Source organism: Typopeltis vanoorti, chromosome 4 (genome assembly GCF_054136105.1).
Source record: "Typopeltis vanoorti isolate ZY-2024b chromosome 4, IOZ_Tvanoo_1.0, whole genome shotgun sequence".
Lineage (NCBI taxonomy): Eukaryota > Metazoa > Arthropoda > Arachnida > Uropygi > Thelyphonidae > Typopeltis > Typopeltis vanoorti.
Window position 1 is genome coordinate 26474946 of NC_143552.1, and position 19999 is coordinate 26494944.

Here is a 19999-nt window from a genome sequence, read left to right on the forward strand (position 1 = left end):
TTGAAACCAGTCTGGGTAGTGACCTTTCCTCATAATGTAAAGCAGTACTACATCTCCTAGGAGCTGTGTGTTTTTACATTATGAGAAAATATCAAGAATAGTGAGGGAGCTTGCTCCACCTTTGCATTGAGTTGCCTTGGTGTGGCACTACCAAGTGGTCACTTACACTTGGATCTGCCGACAGTTCGTCGGCATGAAACGTTTAGATCGTAGTTTTCGATCTTAGAGTTTCGCATACTGGCTGAAAAACAATAAGGGATTTTTATCCCCTTTACAAATCTTTAACCTTTTTTGCCAAGAACTTCCATTGATAATAACACTTTGTTTCATAACTTAACCCTTAGGGGAGGGATTTTGCTTGGAGAAATGCATATGGTCACCTTCCGGTAAATGTCATCAAATGGATGTACTTTAACACTGGCGATCCAGTCTGTGACATCTGTCCTCCAGACCAGATTTCTAAGACCTATTTTGACAAAAGGTTTCCAGAGAATTCCAGTAGATGCTGCAGATTTTCTTTGCATTTAAACAGTCTTCATATTTATATAAGCAAAACCTAAAAAAAAAACGTATAAATAATACCCTAAAAATAGAATTAAAGGCTTTAAAAACATTAAAAAGAATAAAAGCATTATAATTTTGAAAGCTGACAAAGGCAACTCAACAGTCATTTTGAACTCTTCAAAATGCATAGAAAAAATGAAAATAATCTTAGAAGACACAAACACTGATGAGAAGCCATCTAGGTAAGATAATGTCCCTGACAGAGAGCCAGGGATTCCCAGCATTCAGTCATGGAAAACTATATGATGGAAAACAAGCAGTATTCTGGAAAGGCAGGAACACCCTGCAGTTTATAGCATTGTAAAGCTTACTGAACAAAAACACATTGATGTGGTCATCTTTACTTCCTCATTTATCAATAGAATAACATTAATTTGTTTTAGAAATCTTACATTTTTTTATATATTTCATGTCACATCTAATGGATCCTGTTATGACCCTCAATGGGGATAAGTCATGTTTTAAAAATTTGTTGCCATGTTTCATTTCACAGTGCATAAGTTTTTAGAATATTAATAAACAAACAAAAATTAATAATAACTTAATAGTTGTTGTTTATCACTATTTATACACTGATTTTGTATAATTTCATATATAGTACAATGTGTTGTTATGCATTTTAATTTGTGTTAAAAGGCTGATCTGGAATTACAGTGCATTTCTTTAGAATGCCTTCAGATTAAGAGAAATCAAGAAAAAGGCAGACCTCTTGGCATCAGTTTTTTTCTCCTTTTTTGCCTGGATAACCAAGGCAAATCACCTCCAACACTATTACTTGATACTAATAAGTATCAAGTTTTGAACACAACTGGAGGAATACCATCTTGAGCTCAAAACTTGTGATCCAGAATTAACACCCGTTCTCTATCACCTATATATAAGTTCATCATCATCATCAAATTCCTGCCATGTACCCACAAGGGGTGTACAGGATATGATAGTACTACATGAAAAAATTATATCTTTACTAACTTCCTATCTACAATTTTCCTCCAAATCAGTCTGTTACTTGTCAAGACTCCAACATTACCAGATCTTATATTTCTATCGTCTAAGGCACTTTGTACCGTATCAATCCACCTATATCTTGGTCTTCCTCTGGGTCGTTTTGCTGCCAACCTGGCAGAGAACACTTGTTTTGCTAATCTTTCCTCGCCCATTCTGTTTAGGTGACCATACCACCTGAGATTAGCTCTGCTAATGCATTCCTGGATGCTGACAATATCAAGTTCTTTCCTAATATCCTCGTTTTTAATATGATATTGCCATTGATGCCATCTGTTCACGCCTATAATCTTTCTCAGGACTCTCATATCTGTGGTCTCTAGTCTTTGGTCAAGTGTTTTACTTCTGACCCAGCTCTCAGATCCATAAGTTAAAACTGGTTTGAACACTGTCTTGTATACAGCTAATTTAGTGTAGCGACTAATTTCTCTCTTATTCCATATGAATTTATTCAATTGACTTCCCACCATACCAGCTTTGCTGATTCTGTTGTCTATTTCTATATTTAATTTACCATCTTCACTAAAATTCGTGCCTAAGTAGCTGAAATGTTTTACTTGTTCCACAGGTTCTCCATTCACAACACAGTTGACATTTTCAATGATTCTGCCTATTTTCATTGTCTTTGTCTTTTTATTGCTGACCTTCATACCATATCTATTACAACAACTATTCAATTTAGTCAGAGAATCTTGCAGACTTGAAGCGGATTTATTTAGAAGTATAACATCATCCGCATAAAGCAAAGAGCTGACATTAACATCTCCAATTTTGATATCATGTTTAATACCACTTTCCTTCATAATGTGATCCATATAAATAATGAATAACAGAGGGGATAATGTACATCCTTGTCTCACACCAGATTTAACATTAAACCATCTTCCTGTACTTCCTTCAATTCTAACTGCTGACTTACAACTCAAATAATGACTAAGTATTGCTTGATATAATGCCCCATTGACACCATATAACTGCAGCGTATTGAAGAGCTTCTCTCTCTTGGCACCTTATCATATGCCTTTTCCAAATTGACAAAACTTAAATACAGATCTTTGTTATATTCCCATGCTTTCTCGACTATTTGTCGTAAAGTGAAGATCTGATCCTCACAGCCTCTGTTTGGCCTGAATCCAGCTTGTTCTTCACCAAGCTTTTCTTCCACAATTCTTCTCAACCGTTTCTCAAGTATACTTGCATAAATCTTGCCAGGAACACTCAGTAGGGAAATACCTCTGTAATTCTCACATTCAGTTTTATTTCCCTTTTTATATATGGGTACTATGAGAGCTCTTCTCCAATCATCGGGAATTCGTCCCTTTATCCAGGCATTCTGAACTATGCAGTGCAGCCACTGTAAGATTCTTATACCACCATACTTCAGCATTTCTGGTCGAATATCATCTACTCCAGTTGCCTTTCCACATTTCAAGCGTTTAATGCTTTTTCTACTTCAAGTATGGATATGTATTCCTGCCTGCATGCCTGGTCAGTGTTTTTTACCATTGTGCTGTCATCACTGCTTGTTACATTTAGCAGTTTTTCAAAGTAATTACTCCATACTTCAAGGATATCTTTTTCTCCAGTTTTCATGTCACCTTTATCATCTCTAACTCCTTTTACAGCACTCTTTCCTCCATTCCTAAGCTTCTTTAACAACCTCCAGAATATTTTGCCACCTTCTTGATATTTATTTTCTATATTCTTGCCAAAGTCCTCCCATGACTTTTGTTTAGCTAGTTTTACACAGTGTTTAGCATTCTTGCATTTGTCTCTATATTCTCTAAGAGCACAAGCTGACTTATTTGCCAGGAACTTTTGATATGCTTTCTTCTTTTCCTTCACTGCCTCTTTAACTTCCTGTGTCCACCAGGTAGTTCTGATTTTTTTATTCTTGCAGACAACCTCACCACATGCCTCTCTGGCAGAATCAATCATTGTTTTCTTCAGAGTTTGCCACTGAATCTCCAAGGTTTGATTCCTGTTCTCAAACTCTTTCATTTTTTCTTCAATAATCTTTGTGTATTTTAGTCTACAGTTCACATCCGAGAGCTGCTCAACTTTTATTCGCTTTAAAACTTTCATACATGTTATTCTTTTCAATATGAAATTCAATATTATCCTGCTCAAGACTAAATAGTGATCACTTCCAATTTCAAATCCTGTGTACACTCTGGTGTCCTGCACCAGGGAGAAAACATCACTATCAACAATAACATAGTCAATGAGACTTTTCTTATTCCTTGCCTCTTCTCTCCATGTGAATTTGTGCACATTTTTATGTTGGAACATGTTGTTAGTAATAACCAGTCCATGTCCTGAGCAAAAATCCAACAGATATTTGCCATTATTATTAGCTTTGCTCTTTTCTCCAAATTTTCCCAAAATATTTTTGTATGTCTCACAATCATTTCCTGCTTTGCTATTTTGATCCCTAACAAGGACCAACTTTTCCTTTTTCATTTTGTCAGTGCTTTTTCTAAAGCCTCAAAAAATTCCTCCACTTCTACCTTATTAGAACCTTCTGTGGGACCATAGGCACAAATAAGTCTCATTGTCCAGTTCCCCATTCTCATATTTGCCCACATTACTCTACTTGAGACTGCCTGCCATTCAAGAAGATTAGCCTCGTATCTTGTGTTGAATACTATGGCTACTCCTTCTTTTCCTTGATTGTCATTGCCTGAATATAACATTTTGTATTTATTGCTCAGAAAGATCTCACCAGTTTTGGTTTTTTTTTGTTTCAGTCACCCCTATTATGTCGATCTGGTTCTTATCTAATTCCTCAGCTAGCTCCATTTCTTTGCCATTCAGGCTTCTTACGTTGATAGTACCTATCTTTAACTCTGGTGATGTTGAGTTGCGGTTTGTTTTCAGATTTGTTCCAGTAGCTGACTTTTCGCTGTTCGCCCTGGTTCCCTGGCGAAAACAACGGGGGCCTTGTTTAACCAAGCGACACCCTAGCCAGCATGAAATTTTGTCATGTTGTACCATCATTTTTTATTTTGGTTTAACCAATAAGAATACAATTTTGTCGGCTAAATCCTAAATAGCCAGCCCATCCTCGTTCATTCAGTATCCAAGTAGATACCCAACATGGTGCACCACGAGAAGGTGAGGATTGAACATTAGGTCAGAAGCCCTGGTTGGTTCTTCGCATTCCTTTAAAGGCTATGTGGAGGTCTCCTCTCAGTTATACAGCTTTGACCCTTAATCACCCCATATATAAGTTATCATATTCTATTGACACCTACCAACAGCACAGAAGCAAGCCCTACAACCTGTATCCAAAAGAAGGGAGACAAAAGTCAGCCATCTAATTATAGTCCCATTGCTTTCACCTCAGTACTTTCAAAAGTGATGGAGAAGATAGTCAACAACCAGCTTCTTCACTACTTGGAGACTCATCAGTTAATTAGGAATCACCAATATAGATTCTGCCATTCTTGTTCTAAAGCTGACCTCCTAGCTAATATTATCCACCTTTCGACACAAGTCAAGGAAAGATTTGGAGAGGCCCATGTTATCGTTCTTGATATTTCAAAGGCATTTGATCATGTCTGGCATTGAGACCTAAACAAGCCACCATCTTATGGCCTCCTGCCTGCACTCTGTGATTGGATGGCCAGCTTCCTCACTGGTTGTTCATTACATGTAATGGTGGTTGGCTTCCTCTCATCAAACTTCTCTGTCAATGTGGGAAAATCCCAGGGTTCTGTACTCTCACCCACAAACTTCCTCCTTTACATCATGCTACTCTCCCTCTCTCTCTCTGACTTCAAATTATATTCACAGCTTTGCTGATGACAGTACTCTTCATGCCTCTTCCTCATTCAAGAAATCCTATAATACTCAAATGATAGACCCCTCAAGATCTTTTATGACCAATGACTTAATTACTGATCTTGTCAACATCCTCAAATGGGATGAAGATAACTTAGCCAATGCCATAACTTAGTTCAATGTCATAAAAACTTAGGGCTGCCTTATTACCTGCAAGTAAGATCCTACCTCACTCCCTCTTACTTTTGATAATGTTCCAATTTTCTTTCAAGATCAACTTTTTCTTCTTAGGTTGAATATCACATCCAATTTATCCTGGCATGAACATATTACAATACATTGTCTCCTCAGACTCTAAAACCCTTGGTATTCTTTTCTGTTCAAAATGTCCTTCTCTTCCTTTCTCCTCACACTTTATAAGTATTAGATCCAACAAACCTTGAAATCTTGTTCCCATGTTTGGAATGGTACATACAAAATATCCCTATGAATTCTTGATGATATTCAGAAAAGGGGGGGGGGGGTGGAGTTTGCTTAACCCTTCCCTCACAGATTCTTTTCAGTCGCTTTTCCATAGGCACTCTATTTCTGCACTGTGCCTTTTCTATAGGTACTTTAATGGAGATTGCTCCTCTGAATTGCTACTACCATTCCTCCACTTTCTTCTAACCATATAAGAACTGTAGCCAATAGCCAATACCGATACTTGTCCAACTCCAAACATACCAAACAAATTTCTCATGATCTTCCTTTATTCCATCCACCTCTATTCTTTGGAATGATCTTCCCCATATAGTTTTTCCCACTGAGTATGACCTTCAAGTCTTTAAGAAACATATCAGTGGACCACCTCTTTCTCCTTAATTACTCCCCCACACATGGCACTATAGTGTTATAGTTTCTATGACATTTCATGTGGGCTCATCATAAAAGAAAATGGGGGGCAGGTAAATACCCCTTGGCAGCTTAAATGTCTCAGTCATGATACCCTCTTATCTTCTATCTGCCAAATTCTACAGATAACATGCCCTCATCCTATCCTTATAATCAACATATTGCAGTCCTGATGTCATTTTTATTATATGCCTTGGTACCATCTCCAGAGTTATTTTATACCCTTCAAATCCCATTTACTGAATCTGAGTAGAGTAATTCAGTTGTGATCTGATCATGGCTTTATGCAATGGAACCACCCTCTTATTTCTGCTAGTCCACATCAATCTGAGTATGGCAGCAGTCTTCTGAGTTTCCTTCACCATCTTCTCAAATATCTCATCTTCAAATTTCTATTCACCATCACTCCCTCCTCCACTTTCTGCTGTATAGTTTCGTCAATAGTGGATTCAAAATTTCAAAACTTTACATTTACTTCTGTTAAATTGACATGTGCATTCATTCACCACCTTTCCATCTTATTCAAATCCTCTTAAAATACCACAGTATTGGCTCTTTGATATCTCTCAGACAACTCTTTGATATTATTATTATTTATGCCATCTTCATGGGGTTTGGAGACTCATCGCAGGAGACCCAAATCAACCATCATACACACAAATCCTATCATACTTCTCTTTGAATCCAATCACCATCAGGAAACTCACAACCAATTCTGGCAATCCATTCCACTCTCTCACCACTTTGCATGCAAAAAAAAAAAAAAAATCTGGTCTGCACAGCCATACTAACCATACTCTTACACAACTCTTCCATGGATGGGACCTAGTTCTCTGTTTGTCACTTATATCAATTTTTCAAAACTGCTTTAATATCTTAAAAGTTTCTATCATGTCCCATCTTTTATGACCGTCAACTAAACTTTGCAACTCACAAACCTTCAATCTATCTTCGTAGGGAGTATTCCACAGACCTCTGTCACCATCTTGGTCACTCGTTTCTGAATCTTTTCGACCATCTCCTGGTCCGCAAGAAACCCAGGGGACTAATTTTTGTGCAGTAGTCGAGATGTGGCCGAATCATAGTTTTAAAGAGGGATAATACTTCCTTATCTTTACTTGTTTGCATGTTTTTCAACATCCAAGTAATTCATTGAGCTATTATACCAACTTTAACTCTTTGTCCACCATTATCCCCAAGTCCTCATCAATTTCCTGCAAACAGATACCATCGATATGATACACCATATGCAACCTTTTCAACCCGAAGTGCGTAGCCTTACATTTTGTAACATTAAATTGACAATAATTATCCTTTGCCCACTATGCCAATTTATTTAAATCATCCTTCAGGATATCTACATCACCTTTATCAGCTATTGCCCTACCCAGTTTTGCGTCATCAGCATACAACTCAATATCCTCTCTTAAATCTTTCTCTATTCATTGGTATACAAATTAAAGAGTAGTGGCCCTAGTACCAAACCCTGAGTTACTCCATTAGCCACCATATTTCTCCTAGACTCCACTCCACCAAATACTACTCTCTGGTGTCTGTCTTTCAGCCATCTATGTCAGCCACTATCCATACTGCTAGCCTCATATCCATTCCCATCCTCTCCAGTTTTTTTGTAGTTTTCCATGTGGTATTATTTTGTCAGTTGCCTTGGTAAAGTTAAGCAGTATCATGGTGTAGCTGTTGCCTTGGTCCAATTCTGTTGTCACATTTATTATAAAATGTGAATAAGTTGCTAAGAAAGGACCTACCCTTTACAAAGCCATGCTGCCCACTGTAAAGTATCACATCTATCCACTCACTGTTGTATTTTACCTTTCACCAACTTTTCCAATACTTTAACAATCACTACCAGTGTATTAATTGGTCTGTAGTTTGCTACCTATGTCTTGGAGACACATTTAGGCATTGATACTAGCTTACCCTCTTTCCACTCCCTTTTAACCTTGCCAGAACTGAGACTTAGAATAAACAACTTCGTCAGAGGCAATGCCAATTCTCTTGCACATTCATATTGTATATGGGCTGATATGCATCCAATCCCACTGCTTGTGTTCACATCTATATTTTTTAATATGCTGAACACCTCCTCCTGTTCATTTACCTCAGTGTTTAGCAAAACAGGCAAATTGGCTAGAAGAATGAACAGCTACAGACATAATACACTAGCTTTAGTTGCCTCTGCCATAACTACAAACACTACAATTCCATGTGATTGTTTGGAGTTATGGCCATTATTCCAGTGCCATTATGAAATTACACCATCTTAGAACAAAAAGGGAACAGATTATGGTAATGAAGCAGGGTGAGAATGTAGATTAGTTGATAGTGTTGTTTGTTACAAATGACCCGAGATACATTGTGAATCAGGTAACAAAAGGTAAATGATCATAGCGTACTTGTGAAAACTTTTGTTTACTCATGTTTCAGTAAAGGATAAAAACAAGAACACACACATGTGTATATATATATATATGTTATGGTTAAAGTGATAAATCCAGTTATTATTAATAATTACTGGTTAAAGTGAATAATTAGAATTAATCACTTGAACAGGTTAAAGTGAATAATTCCTAGAGGAGTCTGGTAAATGTAATAAAAACATGTTTATAGGTTTTTTATATCGGTTTTCATTCTCAGTAGAAATTATAACAGCTTAGGTTAGGTTAGTTTATAATGAAAAAAGTAACGAAAGTACTTCTTTTGCACTCAATGAAATCAGAAATCATTATAAACTAAACTAGCCTAACCTTTATCGGTTGGAAATCATTATAAACTAACCTAACCTAACCTTTTTATTGGTTAGGGTAGTTTAAGTTAGGTTAGATTAGTTTATAATGAAAAAAGTAAGGAAAGTACTTCTTTTGCACTCAATAAAATCAGAAATCATTATAAATTAACCTAACCTAAGCTAACCTGGATGTCGCATGTCGAACCAGAGTGTAGTCGTAGTTTGTCCTGGGCAGATTAATGGGGATGAAAGATAAACGTTGTTGTGGGCCGAGCTTAATGATAGCGGGCAGATAAATGGGGATAACAAATAAAAGTTGTTGTGGGTAGATGAATGGGAATGATAGATAAATCAGAGAGGAACTGATCAGTGTTTTTCTCCATTGATGAGGAAAGAGATACTGCAACGACGTTTATCTATAATCCCCATTTATCTGCCCACAATCATTAAGCTCGGCGCACAACAACGTTTATCTTTCATCCCCATTAATCTGCCCACGACAAACTACGACTACACTCTGGTTCGACATGCGACATCCAGGTGAGTTTAAGTTAGGTTAGTTTATAATGATTTCCAACCGGTAAAGGTTAGGTTAGTTTATAATGATTTCTGATTTCATTGAGTGCAAAAGAAGTACTTTCTTACTTTTTTCTTTATAAACTAATAAAGGTTAGGTTAGGTTATAAACTTTATAACCTAACCTAACCTAAGCTGTTATAATTTCTATTGAGAATGAAAACCTATATATAAAACCTATAAACATGTTTTTATTACATTTACCAGACTCCTCTAGGAATTATTCACTTTAACTGGTAATTATGAATAATATCCGGATTTATCACTTTAATTGTAACATATATATATTTGTAAATAGAAATCCATTTAGAAAGAAATAAGCATTTGACTGACCACAGTAAGGATAATTTAATAAAATTAATTAGTGAATATACAGTTATTTCAGTTTGTTATTATCACAAATCATTTTTATTGTAAAGTTAATAATTTAACTTTACAATGAAAATGTAAACACATTTCAAATATAAGAATTTCAAATATAACACATTTGAAACTGCATGCTACAATGGTTATTTTATCAGGTATAGTCACGAGAGAGACAGGTTATAAACTGTTAAACTATTAAGATCCTAAAAAAAAAAAAACATACTGTTGTTAATGTCAGTTTCCCCGATTTGGGGTATAGTTAGTCCATCATTGAGATTTAGGTTTTGAGAATGTAGAACTTCATCACACTATTTGAAGAGACATTTTAATTTTTCATATGCTTCTCTGTACCAACTTTGCATTATTCCAAAGAATCCTCCTATTGTGTTTAATCCTACATTCTGCAAGGTCAATCTTGAGACATTTAAGAAATTTAATATATAACTGGTATTTTATAAGTGATTAACCCATTTGTCCAAATTAGAATAAATTGCACTTTTGTGCAATTTGATAGATACTAGGTAGAAATCATGCAGAAAATTTCTCATTAGGCGATGACAGAAATATGTGATTTGTTGATTGCTTTGTATGTGGCAAAAAGTTGAAAATTCTGAAGAACATGAGATAAGCGCTCAGAAGTGCCCTTAATATATGGGATTGGTTGTAGAATTTGGAGAAAATGGTTAATGAATATGTCAGTCTGGTTGGCCGAGTGGTTAGCGTATCCACTCTCCAGCCAAAAGGCTACAGGTTCGAATCCCACCATGGGCATGGATGTTTTGAGTGTCTGTGAAAATACTAGTGGTGGTTGTTTTTGGTGTAGATGATGAAGGTTGTTGCGGTTTGGTGGTGACAGAGAGTTGTAGAGTAGGTGCCCTCCCTTGATGAGTCTTTGAACTCTCTGGAGGTGTTATGTAATAATAATAATAATAATAAAATATCTTGCTGAGGAGATATTTGTGATGAACAGACATGTAGGCTCTTTGTATAAGGGAGGTCCTGCCTCTGTAATCTCAGTAATTTATTCACATTTTATGATAAGGTGACAGTGGAATTGGATAAAGAAAATGGCTACATTGCGATACTGCTGGACTTTCCAAAGGCGTTTGACAGAACACCACATATGAGTGTGACCAGTAGAATGTCCCATGGATCTGTACCAGGACCACTACTTTTTAATTTGTACATTAATGATATAGCAGAAGATTTTTTTGGTGGGGAGGGATATTCAGTTGTTTGCTGATGATGCAAAACTGGGGAAGACAATAGTTGATAAGAGCAATATAGATATCTTGTAGGATAACTTAAATAAATTGTAGGCAAAATTAAATAATGTGGGCAAAGGACAATGGTTGTCAATTTAATGTTGTAAATATGGAATGAAAAGGTTACATACTTCGTATCATATTGATGATTCTAGATTACAGAAAATTGATGAGGCTAGGGATCTGGGGGTGATAATAATATTCGTATGGTCCCCCCCTTTCTACCCTGCCCCGTCCCTTTCGGGTGGAAGATTGAGCTCTCCTGATGAGGAATATTTATGTATTTTATGACTAGATCCATGTTTGTTCATGGGGGCCAGTTTGCCTGTTCTGAGAGACGAAAAACCTGAGTTTATAGGTGGGAAAACACTCTACCTTCATATGCAACCGGCTAACTCACCTTTAATTGAAAGAGACCAAATAAAGGTTCCTCACATCCTAGATGGGAATCGAACCCAGATCTTTCTGACCAAAGGGCTTCTTCTATACTGACTGAGCTATGGAGGCTCTCCGACATATTGCAAGAGTTGGCAAAATAGCTCAGAAGGTTACTTGGGTGTTGAAGAACACATTAACAAATAAAGATAGGGAGGTTATTAATCCCTCTTTATAAGGCTATGATTCAGCCACATGATGCACAGATCTACTGTGCACATATTTGGTCACTTGAATTTCTTAGGTATCATGATGCAGTGGAGATGATTCAGAAACAAGCGGATGACAGGTCTGTGGAATATTCCCTATGAGGATAGATTGAAGATATGTGAATTGCAGAGTTTAGCTGACAGGCAGAAGAGAGGGAATATGATAGGCACAAAAGACATTTTTTAATACATGAGGAATAGAGGGGAAAACAAAGGGTTGCACTTGGAAGTTGTCTAAGAGTGTGGTTAGTAATGATGTGCGGACTAGGTTCTTTACGTGGAGAATAGTGAATGAGTGGAATGGATTACCAGAGGTGGTTGTGAGCACCCCAACAGTGAATAAGTTGTTGAAGATGCATGATAGGTATTGTGTTAATGGATAGTGTGGGTCTCCTGCAATGAGTCTTTTGTCTCCATGGAATACCTATATAAATAATAATAAAAAATAATGTATATCGTTAATTTTTTGCAGGAAGATGTGATTCCAGATAATGAAGACATCATCCATTTAGTGGATCCAGAGCAAGGGTTTAGAATTTAGGGAAGATATATTTTCTTCTAAATGTTCTAGTTAAAAGGTTAAAGTCAGAGATAGTGGTGAGTCCATGACAGTTCTGTCTATTTTTTTATCTAGTTTGACACTCCATATGCAAATATCTTGAATTCACAACAGATTAAAAAGTTAACAATGTCAGGTTGAAATTTGGGAGATAAATATTCATGGGTGTCATACAAGGGAACATTGGTGAAGAGTGAGTTCATGTCAAAACTGATCATATCAGATGAATTGAATTTTTAAGTCTTTAATTTTAGATATAAATTCTGTTTATTTAATAAAAGAATAGGAATGGCTGATAAAAGGAATGAAGAGGTAAGAAAGGAATTTAGAGCTTTTGTATGTTCAACTCTGTATGGATCATCATTTGGTGTAGGGGGGGGGGGGGAAATCCAGTTTTACATAAGTTAGATACGTCACCATATATCCTTGGTGGTCTAGCATGATAAGTTTTGAGTTGTTGATGTTTGACCCAAAGAGATAACATGATGAGATAAATATCATTCAGAGCACATGTTTCAATGTGTTGTATTTGAATTCTCCATTGTTACTGTATGCTGAATATGATTTGCAATGCTCAAGCCAAATATCTATATATTAGCAATTTAATTTTATTAAAGTATTTATGCTTTGGTTATGTGTGTGATTTTTTCTAAATTGCTTTTCCACAGTTCTTCATCCCTCCAAAATAACCTGTGAATTACTTGAAATAAAAAATTAATTTAACCAAGATTTTGTTTGTATAGTTATTCATATATTTTTATATACTTTTTTACAGGTTCCCTCTGGTCGCTTATTTCATGCAGCTGCTGTGATAGGGGATGCTATGTACATATTTGGAGGTACAGTGGACAATAATGTACGTAGTGGAGAAATGTATCGCTTTCAGTTTTCTTGCTATCCAAAGTGCACGCTTCATGAGGATTTTGGTCGATTGTTAGAAAGTCAGCAGTTTTGTGATGTTGAATTTGTAGTTGGCCGTGTAAGTGTTTTTCATTTCATGGTCTTGAATTATTCAGTATTATTGCTTACAGTGAGGACCTATGAATGTTCTAATGCTATTACTAACAATCCCAGTAATAATAATGGCCACATTCTTTAAATATAACTCTTAGAGGAGTGAATTATTCAAGAAATAGGCAACAATATATTAACAAGATTCAATTCATATGTAAAAAGTAATATGTAATAATTTTACATATAAATTCAATTCATATGTAAAAATATAATTAATTTTTATCATAGTACAGATCTTTAAGATATCCATTAGAGACGACATTAACATCCTCATTTCTCATGCATATCCTCAACAAAGTGTATCATATGTTATGACAGTCTAATTTCAAGTCAACAGTTTACTTTGAAATGTCTGTTATTCATCAGGTCTCTGATTTCATCTTTTTCTGGAATTTTTGTTTCACCCACTTGTTTTTGTTAATCTTTCATTTCTCACTATTGTTATGTTGTTATTATTATTCAAGAATGTGTATGTACAGATAACATAATGTCTGGTTCTTTTTTTTGTAATATCTTCAGTTGTATTTTCTTTTGTCATTGAAGCTACCAGTTTTGCTCCTCTGAGTTTTCTCAGCATTTTCATATATGTGGTTTGCAATCTTTAATCAACGATTAATTCTTAATTTCTAATCCGTTTTTATAATTCGTATGTTAAAACTGATCTGAACACCATCTTATATAGGCTAGCTTGCTGTTTGATCTCTCTTATTGCCCATACAAATGTATTTAACTCGCTTCACCAAATTAGCTTGGCTTGTTCTATTATATATCTATTTTGATTTTGTAATATTCACTAAAAATTGTGCTTACAATGTATAATATACTTGATAGTTCACTTCCCAGAATTGTGATTCTATTTCTCCTGTCTGTTTTTGTAGTTTTTTATGTTTACTACTGATTTTCATATTAAATTTATTCCGGCAGCAGGTGCTTTCAAGAACATTTAGAATTTGTCTAAATGTTCTTGAAGACTGATAACAGATTTCTTTAAGAGGATGATATGATCCATATAGCATAATTTAAAGTATTATTGTTTGTTCTATTGTCGGTTTTTATCAATGGTGTATGGTTAAAAACCCAAGTTTCTTTTTGGATTGTGGTGGTGATGAAATCCTACATATTTGCATCAGAAAGCGAGGAGCAAGAATGAAGCAGTACTAGAAGAACTAGAAATCAAAAACAGATAGGAAGAATACCATGAGGAACTGTACTACAGAGAGGATAAAGAAAATTTGGAGGAGTCCTCTCACCAGAAAAAATTTCAATTTGAAACTTCCTCCACTTAGGCATGAGGTTGAAAAAGCAGTTAAACAGCTTAATAGCAATAAAGCTCCCGGGGGTAGATGGAATCCCAGCATAGTTAAATAAGGCTGCAGGGGATGGAGGGATAAGAGTGTTTCATAGATTGATTACAAAGATATGGGAGACAGAATGATGTCCTTCAGACTGGAAGAAGTTAGTTTTAATACCAAAGATAAGAAGGGAAATATGAAGGATTGCATGAACTATAGGTCTATTAGTTTAATATCTCTGCCTCATCTTTGGCCTCAATCCTATTTAGAATGATCTTTAATAAAATCTTGCTTGAGTGAGATATTAAATTAATAGTCCTGTAGGAACAAGCAGGTTTTAGAAAAGGTCAGGGTACTAGAGATCAGATTCTTTGTCTTAGACAGAGATAGCTAACTTGTACAGGGAGCAAGGACTCATGGTAAGAACAGGTGTTGGATTAACTGATTGGCTTCAGGTTGGAAAGGAAGTTTGGGAAGGATGACTACTTTCTCCTCACTTGTTTAGTATCTGCGATGAGGACATCGTGTGTAGCATTGGATGAGATCAAGACAGGAATAAGGAATGGTGGTAGATTGACCAGTAATCTGAGGTATGCTGATAATACAATCCTCCTCTTTAATGACAAGGAAGAACTGGGACAAATTCTTTACAAAGTTTATGAGATTAGTAAGAACAGAAGACTTCAGCTCAATCCTAGTAAGACAAAGATGGTGGGTCTCAAAGGAAATACAGACAGGGAAGCTCCTGAGAAACAAGTGTACCTTAATGAAAAAAGAATTGAGGAAGTCAGCAAGTTTGAGTACCTGGGATCCATTATTAATCTGAAGAATTTCTGTTCAGAAGAAGATTAGGAATGGCTAAAAACAACAGTCAGAGACTTGTCTAAAATCTGGAAAGATGGCTCTGTCTCCACAGGAACAAAGTTGAGGATTTTGGATGCTGCTGGTTTTCCAACATCAACTTATGGATGTGAGACTTGGAACTTAAAGAAGTCAGATAAGAAAAGGATGGCTGCTTTTGAGATATAGTGTTACAGAAAGCTGTTGAGGATATCATATACTGAAAGGCGTACAAATGATTGGGTGTTAGAAAAGATCAGTTGAACTTTGAGCATCCTGAAGGATATTGGCAGATGAAAGTTAAAATATTTTGGACACATTGAAAGGATGGAAGGAGGACTTCTCAGAAGTAATAGAAGGTAAAGTTTTGGAAAAAGAGGAAGGGGTAGACCATCAATCAGATGGATGGATGGTGTGTCTGGAGTGACTGATCTTTAGAGAATTGAAGCCTAGTCATCATATTGCAGTTTTGAGGTTCTCTTTACACCATATGGTTCAGCATTGCAAGCAGCTTTCCATTAGCATCTGTCATATGTATTTTCAAGATTAATAACACACGAATAGAAATTCTTATTATATTTCTCTCAGACATATTAAGGCACATCATTGCATTGGCTAGATGGCTAGTTGGTGCCCCCCCCCCAACACACACACACACACACACACACACACAAAGAAAAAAATAGTCCAAATTTATTTCTATAAAATGGAATTTATTTTACAAAATTTTACATTTAATTATATCGCCTTTTCATATAAATAAAGAATTTTTTCCTTAGTTATTTCACATTCAAAGGTATCAATCACTTTTGAGAAATTCATTTTTGAAATGGTGTGTCTTTTTCTGCTCCTTTTCTGTATTCAAATGGACATTGTTTATTAATTTTTATAAATACAGGTAACCCCCACATAACATGGTCGTTAGGTTCCTAAAAAATGCTGTGTTATGTGAATTTGTGTAGGTTAAGAGAAATGTATGTTTATTAAAACAATAATTGATCAAAAGTATTACATATTATTTTTATTACATAATGTTTTCTTCGGCATCACTACTAAGCACCATTAAACTAGGGCGTTTTCTTTCTGGCAAAATATCCTCATCTTCTGAGCCTTCTTCAGCAGCATCTTGAGTTCTATGCTCTACTTTTTGCAAAAAATCTGTTATTTTCGATTGTTTGCTTTTAGTTGAGAGAGATCTAAATTTTGTTGTATGGAGCTAAGCACTTGTGAAGTTCTCTCTTAAATTATGTGCTTCTTCTTTCAGTGAAATGATCTTCATTTAGAAAATATAACTCCAGTTGTTCAGCTAAGTCTAGGCCTTTCTTTATGCTTTTTAGGGTAAAATGTTTAACTTCATCGTTTCCATCTGTGCTGTTGTCCTCTGAATTAATTGGTTTATCCCAGATGCCATTTCCACCAAATTTGCTTCATCAGTCTCTTCTTCCACCAGTAATTCTTGAATATCTTCGACATTCATATTGTTAAAACCTTCCCCTCCTAGAGACTTAGCAAGTTCTATTATTGCATCCCTTCTGTTTTCTGCTGGCTTGATTAGATTTTTGCTTTAAACTGACTCTGGCCATATATTTTTCCAACAGGCATTTAACATTGTTGGTTTTATTTCTTTGATGGATGAAGTTATAAGATTAATACAGTCCAAAATTGTAAAAAGTTTCCATGACTTCGATAGATTCATTGTCGACTTTATTCAAAACCCATTGCAACCATTTCCTGATGTAATTAGTTTTAAATGTAGCTATAATTCCATGATCTAACGGTCGAAGTAATGAACTTGTATTTGGTGTAAGAAAATTATTTTGACATTTGGGTGATTTAAATCTTTTGGATGGCTGGGTGCATTATCCAATATCAGTAGAACTTTAAAATCTAGGTTTTTCTGCTTTAAGTAGTTTTCCACACTTGGTACAAAACAGTTTAGAAACCATTTTTTAAATAAATCAGTAGTTAACCAAGCTTTCTTATTTGCCGTCCAATATACTGGTAAAGCACTCTTATTTAGGTTTTTCATTGCACAAGGATTGAGGGATTTATAAACTAGCATGGGTTTTACCATGTGATCACCTGAAGCATTACTGCACATAAGTAATGTTACACAGTCGTTTGATGCTTCAAAACCTGGTGCAACTTTTTCGTTTTTTGAAATAAATGTTCTCTTCGGCATTTTTTTCCACCTATGGCTCATCTTGTCGGCATTAAAAATCCGGTGTATTTTACATCTATCCTGTTCAATAATAATATGCACTTCCTTTGGATAAGTTTTGGCAGCTTCATTATCATCTGATGTGCTTTCCCCTTGTATTTTTATGTTTTGTAATGAAAGGCATTTTTTAAAACAGCTGAACCAACCTTTGCTAGCAACAAAGTTGGGGTTAATAGCAGATTCTCCATTTCTTTTAAGTAGTTGTAAATATTTAAAGCTTTATGTTTAACATTGGTGTCTAGTGCGATCTGTTTTTTTGAGCAGTCATCAATCCAAATACTAAGAGCTTTTTTCACTTTTTCGAGTATTGGTGCTCTGGGACGAGTTGTCATCATGAGATAGAACAACCTGCAGCAATGGAAGCTCTAATTTTCTGTTCATTTTTCTGTATGGTCTGGATTGTTGCTTCATTTAAATCCAAGGTTTTTGCAACATGTGAAACTTTTTCCCCCTTTTTAAGACAATCCAAAATCTGTATTTTTAATTCTAGCAAGATGAAATGTCTTTTAAGAGGTACTTTTTTACTTCCGTCAGACATTGTTCAGGGCTACAAATTAATTCACAAAAAAGAAATGTTTAACACTTCTGTTCAGGGCTACAAATTAATTCACAAAAAAGAAATATTTAACACTTCTTTAAAAAAGGTTCAATAATACATACAAAGAATAGTACAAGGAAGAAAACAGTGAAAGTCTTAAAATATATTTAATATTCCACGAATAAAATAAATTTAAAATTCTAATAAATTCTAAAATTCTGTATGCAAATCTGACATGACATACATGCTCGAATGAAAAATATCGAATGAGATGGAGCTTGCTCCTAAAAGCTCTCATCACGTCCCGTGTTGTACAGGGATTTCCCCAATTCTCAAACCATGTTAGAGCAAAACTGTGTTGTAGGAATACCGTGTTATACAGGGATTACCTGTAAATTCTTGAAACATGAAATTTGTATAACTTTAATGAGAAAAGGTGAAATTGCATGACTGTGCAAGATTATTATTATTATTAATATCTGACCTCCACGGAGTCAAACAACTTATCACGGGAGGTCTTTACTCTCTCATACCAAAAGAGCATTGAGCCATGCTTGGACCCATTCACAGTTTCCACACTCACAACACTTTCAGGCAATGCATTATGCACCAGTCACTCTCTAAGCAAAAAACCTGCTTCTCGCTCCTGTGCTCGCACTCTCCTTATACAGCTTCCATGGATGGCCTGTAGTTCTGCTTCTACCCTTGCCTCTCTCTCTACTCTATGAAATATCTTCTCCACATTAATCTGGTAATAACTCCTCACTAACTTATATATCTCATTCATATCCCCTCTTCTTTTATTCACAAAGCTCTGTAAGTTTCATTCCCTCAATCTCTCCTCATATCTGACATTCCATAGACCTAAGTTAGTAAACCTTTCCTGGACCTTCTCCAATGCATCCTCAACCCTCTGAAAACCATGTGACCAAAGATGTACATAGTAGTCTATGTGTAGAACGAACAAAGCCTTATACAAGGAAACCATAACCTCTTTGCTTCTGCATGTCAAATGTCCTCCTCATTATTTCCATAATCCTTTGGGATGTTCTTACACTTTTAGCAGTGTGACCCCTAAACTTCAAATCTCTCTCTCTGTCCACAATCACTCTCAGAACTTGCATCTCCTCACCTCCTTCAAAATTTCTCCATTAATTGTATATACTCTGCATTCCAAATTTTAAGATCTTGTTTCAACATTAAACTGATAGCTCCAATCATTTGCCCACTCGCATATCGAATATGTGAGTGTTGGCAAACTCACATGTGCAGCTGTTTGCCAATCAGCTGCACATCCCCAGTTAAGTCGACCCCAGTGTCATTTAAAGTACAAGTTATACAATAATAGTCCCAAAAACAGATCCATGTGGCACTCTACTAGTGACATTTCTCCTTTGGGATTCCACTCCATATGCAACGGCTGATACCTGTCTGACAGCCATTCAGCTATTCATCTTACTAGTCTGTTATATAATCCCATTTATTTCAGTTTAGCTACTAGCTTGTCATGTGACAGGCTATCAAAGGCCTTTGAAAAATCCAACTACACTATCGTATATATGCATTTCCTTTATCGGGTGAATTTGACACTTTGTTGTGATACATAAGCAGGTTGCTGAAACATGACCTTCCCTATAGCAAATCCATGGTGACCATCATAAAGAATATTGCTATTATCAACCCACTTCT

The 19999-nt window shown here is 35.7% G+C and overlaps 1 protein-coding gene across 3 annotated transcripts in view; it reads left to right on the forward strand.

Moving 5' to 3' along the window:
• Nucleotides 1-19999, forward strand: part of Lztr1 (Leucine zipper like transcription regulator 1) — a 510326-nt gene that overhangs the window by 233928 nt on the left and 256399 nt on the right. For all 3 annotated transcript variants that reach the window (XR_016548176.1, XM_090391043.1, XM_090391044.1), the window contains exon 11: nt 13181-13384. Coding sequence is in view for 2 of the 3 variants with exons in the window: in XM_090391043.1 (XP_090247169.1) it covers nt 13181-13384 (204 nt within the window). In the remaining variant the exon portion in view is untranslated. The remainder of the gene's footprint in view (nt 1-13180; nt 13385-19999) is intronic.